At 29.2% G+C, this 11,385-nt stretch overlaps 1 protein-coding gene across 1 annotated transcript; it reads left to right on the top strand.

Annotated features, from left to right (window-relative positions):
• Window positions 1-4,855: 4,855 nt before the first annotated feature.
• On the top strand, window positions 4,856-9,746 carry LOC129976205 (ion transport peptide-like). Its single transcript, XM_056089660.1, has 3 exons — window positions 4,856-4,885; window positions 7,418-7,621; window positions 9,549-9,746. The coding sequence occupies exons 2-3, from the start codon at window positions 7,422-7,424 to the stop codon at window positions 9,661-9,663; spliced, it is 315 nt and encodes a 104-aa protein (XP_055945635.1). The 5' UTR covers window positions 4,856-4,885; window positions 7,418-7,421; the 3' UTR covers window positions 9,664-9,746.
• The last annotated feature ends 1,639 nt before the right edge of the window (window positions 9,747-11,385 follow it).

The following is an 11,385-nucleotide window of genomic DNA, read 5'->3' as shown; positions in this document are numbered from 1 at the left end:
TTTGGTACATCGTATTTTCCAACTATAAAAAAAACTCTGTAGTGTAGTCGCCTCCAAAAATTTACTCATACTCTTAAATAAATATAACTTGCCTATTACCAACCATATACTACTGTCGAAAAATAATTGCAAAGGTTCGTAATAAAGTGCATTCTTCGGAGATTTTTCGGCGATTAATTGCTGATTTGTGGTTAATACACAAGTACCGAATAACCGAATGTGTATTTTGGACGCTATTCAAACGAATATTTGACACAGCATTACAATTGTAAGCACATGATAAAATTCCAAATTCCGTATAGTTGAGTCATTGCATTCTTGACACATCACTTTTACAAGCTGTGAAAGTACAGATAGGCAGACGGTCAACGTCTTGATTGATTTGGTTCAAAATTTGATTGATATCTTCAGTGCGGATGTGAAATCTAAATGCAAAATTGAAGGCTAAATTTGAAATTGTCATGTTAATTTATATACAGAGAGGCCATACAGACATTCGTCTATATAAATTTGGAATAAATACCGTATATTTCATCAAAGTATAATTCCAAAAATGTATTTTTCGATCTCATAGAATTCTAATACGTGAAGATTCGTCGTGTAATTCGTTGAGCTCGTATTTTTTGGCGATTGCAGAACTTCGTATATGGGTAAGTAGAAAGATAAGTTACTTCAATAGTTTTACTTCAAAATTTCATTTATATGCTTTATACCTTATTATCAAAGACTAATTCCATTTTTTGATAATATGTCATAGGAGAAAAGACACAATTAAATAACAAAGAGAATATTAATTCTACCATTTCTAAACGACAATCTACTTTGCTATGAGACTGAATTAATTAGACAGCATCTTTTTATCATGTGAGAACATGGCATTGTTTTGGTTAGGGGGTTTTAAAGCTCGAAATCGCGTAGGCAATGAATATTGAAACTTAAAATCGCGTGAGCAATGAATAAAGTATAAATGGCAATTTTCATCATCATCTCTTAATCGCATATATTTTTTACCTGCTTTTACCAGTATTGCATTAATATTATGTATGCTTCTTTGACTGCAAATGCGTTTTTAAAAGGTTGACGCAGAGCCATGACAACATAGCAGTTATTTCATCTCAATATCGGTTGAGCTTCAAAACTTTGTTTGCCATCTAGAAAAATTGAAAATGAAAGTTTAAAAAAACATTTCATTATATATATGTATAGAGAGAGGGGGGAGGGGAGGGATAGAGACCGATAGAGAAGTCTCGTGATTGTTTCAAACCGGTTGAAACTGGTTAATGACTTAAATTAATGAAGACAAATAATGACTTAAAAATAATAATGTTCTCACATGATAACTTGAAATTTGCGATCGTAGATTTCATTTTCTTCTCCTTCTTCTTTTAGAGTTCACATCATGACAGGAATCTCCAAGAACTTGATATAAAATACTAAAATAACTGTGTTCAGAGAAAATTCTAATTTTTTAAATCTGTATTTACATTTATGTTCTTGTAGTTTCCAGAACACTTTTGATTGCTGCTATATATTCAACGTTACAAACTTCTAAAACAACTAAATTATATGTTTTAATTAAAAAATCAGATCTGGGCAAGAGATCTTTAGTTCTGTTGTTTGCTTTACAATTAGGAAACAATTCATTACAAAATTACGACACTCTGAGCAAAAAAAAAATCTGGTATCTTTATTTTACGAAGTTTAATTTTATTCATTCTGAAATTATTGCACCCTTTGTATGTTTAAAATGTCCATTTTGTGTATGCCTTTAACTTTATTCCTTTATTTTATATTTTATTTTTCCTAATATAGTTATGAAAATAGTATCATTACTCACTTCCAACGATCATGATTTGCTGCTCAAAATGAAATCTAAAACCCAATGACCTTTCCATGTATTCTAACTATCTATTCAAGATGTTTTATAGATTATTTTTATTATTAGACCATATTTAGCAAACTTTTACATACTGTAAAACCTGTTGCGACTATTTCGTATGCAGCTTAAATACATACCTCAACAATTTTTGTTGTTTCCGAAGGATCGTGAAGAATTTCTGAAAAATGGTCTGAAGTTATATTTTAACCAGTGAATTCTGAATAACCTAGCAAAATTGTTAGTTATTCAAAGGTTTTTGAAATATTTCTTATTATTAAAATTAATAAACTAATTGTTATTGTTGTTTTGCCGTTTGCTTATATTTTTGGTTCCACACACACACACACATCTTAAAGTGTTTCTTTTATTTGTTAGCAAAATTGATACATCTGACAGTGCTAACAAATGATTTATTATGCTATCATACTTAAAAAATAATTTCTTTATTCATTAAATGGCCTCTGCGAATTCATGAAAGAGTCTCAGATCATAGACCTAATTTCAATAAAGATATGCCATATAACAGATCCTGCTATGATTTAAATCCATTGTGAATCAAATATTATTCCATGACTGTACACCATATAAGAGATCCTGATGTGCGTTAAATCCATTGTGAATCAAGTATTATCCCATTATTGTACACCATATAAGAGATCCTAATGTGCATTAAATCCTCTGTGAATCAAACGTTATCCCATTATTGTGATATAGAAATCTGAAGAGATATGCTGCTTTATGTTCCGCCTTATTCATCATCTGAAACATATTATTCGCTCAATAATAATTCAACAAATAATTTGGATTTCATAGCATGATAAAAGGATGGGTTTCAAGAATAAATAGAGAAAGTGTAGACTTTCAAGATTCTCAAGCAATGAAATATTCTATTCTTCATATTATTTTTTTTTTTCGTTTTCTAATATTTTCACTGATCATTTATGGTGTTTAATGAATGGGAACGAAAAATTATTAGTTTCGCACACTTAGAATTACATTACGCCTATGCTTATACAGCTTATTTGGCCCTATACATCTTGGTCAAGATGTAAGTAAACTCAATTAAATCAAGAGATCTGGTATTTACGAAACTTTCTAGCAAATTCCCCAATTAAAGTCATATCCCCCTCCTTAGCATAAAATTAGAGACCCTACGTAAGATCGCAAATGCTTCACAAAGAATTAGCAAGTAATAGTTACACAATATCATCACAATAGTAAGCGCACAAATATAGATTTTTGGCATGAATCTAAAAATTTTACTGAATCTCATGTGTGAATGTGCATTTTGAACGCCTGTTTGCCTAACAAGTGGAACAAAAATTTAACTCAGATCTACAGTTGTAGTCATAAGATAACATGTCGAATTTCATTAATTTAAATCATTCCGTTTAAAAGTTATTGAGTCCACACGCATGCAAAAGTACAGATGAACAGATGGTCAATGTTTTGATCAATTTGGTTCAAAATCGGATACGAATCTATACTTCAGATGCTAAACCTGTGCACCAATTTTTATTTTATACAGACATGCTTCCTCTTGATGGAATTCATTCAGGATATATCAGAAATTTACAAATTTAGTGCAAAAGGCATATATCAAGTTTCATTCATCTAGCTCAGAAAGTTTTCGACTTATCATGTCCGCAAACGCACGAACAGACGGGCATAATGTCGAAAACGTTTTTTGAATTCAGGGAGATCTGAAGCGTGGAATTCTTCAAAATTCAAATTCGAATTTTTTGAAAATTACAACACTTTCCCTTCTTTTCTTATAGATAAGAAAGTAAAATGAAAATTTTACAACGCAATCGATTGCAAGAGGGCCTATAAATAACAAAAATAAGATTATTTTTTTAATTGACAAAGATGATAAAAATTGAAGTGGACAATTTCTCGAATACAAGAATATTGACTGAATGAACATGGCAATGCATGATATTAATAAAAAGGGGAAATACTGCATACACTACATAATATGTTTCTATTCTTTTAAGCAATATTATTCAAAACAATGTCTCGGAAACAAGGTCTTAAATGGACAATGTCTTGAGTACAAGAATATTGAATGAATGACCGAATATGGCGATTAATGTTTGTTATGAGTGAAAAGATGAAAAAACATACACCAGATGCTATATTTCTTTTCTTTTACGTCATATTATTCAGATATTGAGACAGTTTAAGCACTAAATAACAATATCTTGGAAACAAGGTCTTAAATGGACATTGTCTCGAGTACAAGAATATTGAATGAATGAACATGGCAATCACTGTAGGTTATGAGTGAAAAGGTGAGACTCTTCATACACTGCATACATAATATATTTCTTTTCTTTTTATAAGCAATATTATTCAGATATTTAAATAGTTTAAGCGCTAGAGAAAGAAAACTCAAAGTACGCGAATTATATGCTCGAGATTCATTTTATATGAAAACTTACCATTTCTTTTTTATTTTTTATCAAATCGGCTTATATGCTTATTTTAAAAACATTAAACTTCAATTTCCCTTCAATTTCACCTCTTCTTATTATAATAAATAATTAATGTTATGAATAATTATTTTAGCTTTAGCATAAATAACAGCACAAGTACGAATATACATAAAAAAATGATCCTTGGTAGCAATAATAATTTTTCTTCCCTAGCTAAATTAATTAACTTAAAAGCCGAAACGGAACAAAAAAACAATCCCAAAAGTCATTCCCGTCAAGTCTAATAATTTATTCCTCCCAAACCCTTCAGAAATCAGATATTCATGAGAAAATGTTTTCTCTGAGACGAGTTTTTTCATATAAATGATTTGAAAGCTATTTTGAGATCCCAGTAAGAGTTTCGAATACTCAAAGGGATAAAAGTTAATCAAGACACCTCTGGGAAATGTTTCCAAATTATCCAAATAAAACGTGATTTTTGTGAAGAGCAGCTTAAAAGGCAATTCAGAATGAGTATAAATAAAGGGACAACATTCAACAGACTCATCAGACATCTGGACGCAACAACGTAAGTACAAGTAATATTCGTTCGCATTTCATCGCATGCACATAGATTTTTTTCTAAGATTCTATTTTTATAAGAATCCTATTTTATAACTAATATTTTCTTCTCTTTTCTTTGAATTTCAATTTGAAATCTATCTATCTATGTCTAACTTTCCTAAAATGACAGTAATTTTTTTTTATTTACTTAGCATGCTTATTTCCCCAAATGCTTCCAACTAAGTACAAAATTAATGTAATTAAGCTCTTAAATGTTTTGCTTTTAATTATATAATTAAAAGATATCTTCCATCTCCTGAATGTACTGTCTTGCTAACTGGATTAAAAATTTATAGAATACTTGATATGTTGCAGATTTCGAGTAACTTTTTTTGCATCGAATATTTACAATTTTATATGATTTATTTCCAACTTGTAAGTTTGAAAACTGTTAATTCAATGCTACCATGGCATACGATTCCTTAGTCCATAATATTAAATATCTCTATTCAGGGCTTCTTGGTGGCATGATTTTAGGAATTGCAAAACAAGGATAGAGGAAGAGATAAAAATTTAACTAATTTAAAAGAACCAATTTAAAAATAATTGAATGACTGTCAAATAGAAATTAATAATTCAATTATAATCGTGATATATATTACTTGCGAAAAAAATGTATGCTGAAATATATTAGATATTAAAAATCATCACTTGCATAGTCAATGTAATCATTTATATGTAATTTAACTAAAGCGTATAAATTAAAGTATAGAAAGAATTTTTAAAGTATAAAAAGGCTACATTTTGACATAATAATTTTTCTCCTTTATTTATCCTTTATATATTTTTTTCTTTTCTTCTATCATTTCTTTCTTTTTGTTGTAAAACGTCTTTAATTATTTTTCTTTCTTTCATTCTCTGATTTTTCTTTTGTACTATCCATTGAACAACAGTATTTCTACTCTTATCTTATCTCTGAACGTTTGCTTGTCATATTTCTCGATCTTTTACATTTTTTTAGAACTTTCTAACGTTGAATTATGATAATTTAAAACCATAAATTATAATATTCCTCACCCGCATATAATTCTGGAACTTGAGTAAGACTACATACGCCTCTAGCATTGACGAACAATAGCTATAAATTGTAGATCTTTGGCATGAATCTAGCATTTATACAGAATCTATCATATGAATATGTATTTTAGATGCCTTTTTGCGAAACCAGAACTATAGTTGTTGTCACAATATCACATATCAAATTTCTTTTATTTAAGTTGCTGCGTTTACATGCATGCGAAAGTAAAGACAGACAGACAACAGTCTTTGACAGATTTAGTCCAAAATTTGATACGAAATTATATTTTAGTTGTTAAACCTAAGTGCCATATTTTATCTATTTAATTATTTGCGTTTTGTAGTTATCAAGTTCATTTATATTTGAACAGCCAGTCAGACAGGCTTCCTGAGAATAGATTTCATTCAAAATTTGATGGTGATTATAAACTTGGTCATAAGATTATATGCGAAAGTAAAGACAGACAGACAACAGTCTTTGACAGATTTAGTCCAAAATTTGATACGAAATTATATTTTAGTTGTTAAACCTAAGTGCCATATTTTATCTATTTAATTATTTGCGTTTTGTAGTTATCAAGTTCATTTATATTTGAACAGCCAGTCAGACAGGCTTCCTGAGAATAGATTTCATTCAAAATTTGATGGTGATTATAAACTTGGTCATAAGATTATATACCAAATTTCATCTATTCAGCTTAAAGCCTTTTGGAATTATCGTATTCAAAGACAGATAGATGAACGTAATACCAAAAATGTGTTTTCGAACCTAGGTCCAAAACGAATCTGAAGAAAATATAACTGACTGAAGGCTATTGCATCGGGTATAACTATAAAATTTGGAAACACAGCTTTGACCAGGCTATAAGACTTGACTAAAGAAAGTTAATTTACTAAGAAATGATACTCCTTATATACGTAACTTCAATTGAAAGTTAGATATGAGAATTCAGATATTTGTTGTGCTATAGTAGATGTTAGTGTGTATTTCGTTGTAGGCAAATACATAGCACACATATTGAAACAATGGCACAATTCCAACAATGACATTTGCGTTTTTCACTTTAGATTTCAGCTGATTAAACAGCAATGAATAACTTTTTAATAGGCTTTTATCCTATATATTCTATGGTTCTTATTAAATTCAACGTTTGCATCTTAATTCGAATGAGCTCATTTCTATGGATAGATATATTTTTGTCATTGTAACCACATCAGCTCACAAAGTAACTGTCAGTTATTTTGTGAGTGCTGTTCAGTTTCTTATTCAGTTTCAGACAAGCTTATTTTCTTTTTGGACCATGATGACAAAAACTATAGATGAAAGTTAGTAATATAAATGAAATAAAATGCAATTAATTGAAAATATACTGTCACAGAAAACAATAAATCAAAATAAATGTATATATATAATACCAAAAACCTTTTAAAACAAACTTTTCACTACTTCTATTCACATTTTTGTTGTTATTTTCCATAGAAAGATGAAACCAATGTCCGTAGCATACTTTCTTGTCCTGGTGCTGGCAGGAGTGAGTGCCAGCGTTGATCGAGAAGCCAAGAGGAGTTTCTCGGATCTTGGCTGCATGGGCGTCTACGACAAGGCCAAATTTGCCAGACTGGACAGAGTGTGCGAGGAATGCTATCAGCTCTTCAGAGAATCAGACGTCCATACCTCATGCAGGTATAGATACAGTTAATCATGCTATGCTATTGATATTGATATCAAGACAAAATCCGGTATTAAAGATTGGCTACCATTTCATAATTTCCTTGTTAAACTTTTCCTTAAATAAAAACTTCTAATACAGCATAATCATTTAAACTTCACATGCACATTAATTTATAGATTCATTATATAACATGGAAATATTATTTTTTTAATTTTCAAAAAAAATGTCTCGTTTTTAATTATTTTTATATAAAATTCGGTTAGAACTGTCAAAACTCTCATCAGTTTGAAAGTATGTTTCCTCAAATTTTTTCCCCAGTGAAATTAAGAAATGCTTTTTTTAGTAAAGGGCTATTCCTACGAACAATTTAAAAATTTACAGAATAATGGGGAGAATTTCTTATTTTAACGAGTTCTTTTAATCACACAATTTCAGAAATTGAGTTTTTTTCCAACAAATATTCAAATCCCATATAGTTAGATTTTTATATCTTTAAAATTATTTATATTTTGTTTCTTTAATCTACTTATTTTTAAAAATGTCTTCCATTTCTAACAATTTACTCTAAATAAGCAAATTCATAAATAAAGCCTACTTTTGCTACTACAGCTATAAGAAATTAAACAATAATGTGAGAGTGAACTGATCCTTGGAACATTTTCCCTTTATCTCTATTTAGATATTATAGCACTTTATGTTCTAACATTAAAATAAGTTTTATTTTTTCGATACTTATATACTATAATAAAATGAATTAAAATATAGCCTAGTGAATTTAAAGTTGTGCTTTGAACATAAACTGCAGCCTCTTGAATATACATCATAGAAATTTAAGGAAAGAAATGCTGCTTTCATTAATATCGAGAAAATTCCGAAACAAAATAGAAATATAAGAAACATTTAAACTACATCACAATTTATGAATAGGGCTGAATTTATGCAAATTTAAATGCAAATTTTCCCCGCTGCCCATGCAACACAATGATAGATTCATCTCTTTATTAAGTTTATGCAATAAGTTACGAATATTTGTTTTGTTCTTTTGTTATTGAAATTTGCCATGTGTAGGTTTTCATTAGTTACGATATAACTGCAAAAATACAGCAGTAGAAGCCTTGAAAATAAACATTTAACTACTCATTGTAAAATATATTCAGGATTAAATGGGAAAGAAATAAAATTTTCTCTATGGCTAGAAAGTAGAAAAATTTTATTCCTTAAATATTTTGCAAGTAATGTATTTTTAAAAGATTTTTGGCTTACTTTGGAACAAATGATTACAGCATTTTATTGGAATGATTGGAAGCATTTTATTGCACTTATCGAGTAAAAGATGACTATTTACATACTTACTAATAAGACTTAAATCTAAAATTCATTTCCCGGAATTCCATCAAGATGCCCATTCAGTCACTCCTCTGCAGCGTAACTGTTCTCTTTTCCCTTTACTTCTTTTGTCGTGGAATTGGAACAGTTACTTTGATATTTGCCACATAATAAGATTCATATTTCTCTTGATAAAATGCCCTTAATGTTAGGGTTATAAAATATTTATATAAAGAGTGACTGCTCTAAAAAGATTCACATTCGGAACATATTCTATTTGAATATATATTTGTGTTTCTACTTGATTATATATTTGTGTATTTGTTTCCAAACTCGATAATCAGAAATATATAAAATCCATTTTGCCATTCATTTTGCACAAAGGAGAAACGCATTTTCTCTTTTCATAAATTAATCAAATTTTTATGTCAAGTATTTAAATTAATTTTGCTTTACATTACCACATGATTGTACGCAAACCATTTTTCTTTTACTAACTACAGCAATTTTTGAATTCAATATCAAATTTATTCATACTACTTTCAAATTTCACTATCTTAGGAAGAGTTTTCTGTCTATTACAAGATCTTTATTAAGATCTCATTCTTTCAGATCTAACTGCTTCAAAAATGAGTACTTTACTGGATGCGTTGATGCTCTTCTGCTTCGAAAAGATCAACAGAGGTTGGATTACATGGTAGAACAACTTTACGGACGACGAAAATAAAGGATTACTCGACAAATGAACCGAATGAATGTACTACTTCCTTGTAACTTTTAATGTTCCAATAAAACAATCTATGTAATGCATATTTACGCTTGTATTTTTTTCATGATCTTGCATCCTTTTTTCTTATAATGCTTTCAATAATGCTAAAAAGGCAAGCAGTCATTTTGTTGCTTTTTAGTCAATATTTTTTTCTGTTCAATATACCTTTTAAAGCTGAATTTCGTAAATATTTATATCAGAAAAATATTAAAAATTATATTAGAAGTGTTGGGTGTTATATAAACTATTCAATCGCAAAACTTTGTTCAATAAAATGTAGCAATATTTCATAAAAACTTTATTTCAAAGAAATTATTTTCGTTCGACAACTGTAAAAAAAAATTATGAAAAGACTTTGTCTCATTTTTGTCATCAAATGCCTGTATTTCGTGTTCACATAATTAACTAGTTGATTAATCAGAAGAATTATAAAATTCAATGTTCAATGTTCGGCAATGTTCTGACATTACCGATGCATACTATCCAAAGATTTATCCTCTAAAGTGCCACAAAAAAATTCTTTCTGTGGATTACATCTTCCACCCCGAAACAAGACAGTTGAGTATTAATTACCAAAACTTGCAGCATAATTTGACCTTTTAAGGTGGTTAAATTATTAACTCTCTGTATAACCGGATTTTTCAAATGACCCAAATTCTTTAGATCTAGGAATGCAATATAAATTTCCTGCCATTTAATAGTTCGCCTGTTAAATTATGTCTCAGAATTTAGCTTAATACATAATCCAGAATGAGTCCGTGCAAATAGTAAATTGCAATAGCTTTTGCCGTTGTAACTGGGGGAAAACAAAATTTATAATAATTGTTCTCTTAGTATAGTCCCGGAACAAGAGTCTAGACAATATCCAGAGTTTCAGCCAAAGAGATGCTTTGGAAGACAGCAAGAATGTTGCGTTGCTATGGGTTTCTGACATGAGCAATGAAAATGAAGCTCTTAGATGCACTTAGATACCGAAATACGGAGCCTAATTTTAGAGTAAAAATACATTTTTATGGAGTTTTTTTTTTATTCTTTTTTAAACTTAGAACCTTTTACGCTAATTCCATATTCAAACTAGAAAATTTTCAATATTTTTGGATTGATAATTACTTAAAAACACATTAAAATTCTAAGCTTGAAAAATTGATTTTGTTCATTCCGCCATAATGAAAAACGTAAATTATGCAGAGGCACTCTAGTATTATCACAATACCAGAATCTGGTATTATCACAATACCAGAGTGCCTGAAACCTCAGAGGCAATCAAAAAGATAAACTTAAATCCGTTTACCAACTCCGTCAGTCAACCAGTCCTCTCTACTTTTTAGAATAAGCCCTTTAGGAAGTTCTATTTTGATCCAATATCCAATCATCCATCGGCAAATCTTCATCTCCAGTAGCATTTCATTTGTAGAGAAATTTTTTTTTTATCTTGTAAGCATAAAAATTGAAACTAAATATACAATAATTGTATAGTACAGAGTCATTTTTACCATACATAAATTTAAATAATCTTAAAGTAACATAACAGTTAAAAAATAAGCACGAAAATGGCAAACAAAAAATATAAATGGCAACAAATAAAAACCGTAAAATTATCACAAAATAAAACTTGAAGTTATCGTAAACTGAAATAGAATGAAAATAATTTGAAAGAAATCGTTTCAGAACTCAAATGAA

The sequence above is a fragment of the Argiope bruennichi genome, chromosome 1, assembly GCF_947563725.1.
Source record: "Argiope bruennichi chromosome 1, qqArgBrue1.1, whole genome shotgun sequence".
Classification (NCBI taxonomy): Eukaryota; Metazoa; Arthropoda; class Arachnida; order Araneae; family Araneidae; genus Argiope; species Argiope bruennichi.
Note: the sequence above shows the minus strand (reverse complement) of the source record. Positions and strands in the feature narration are given on the sequence as shown.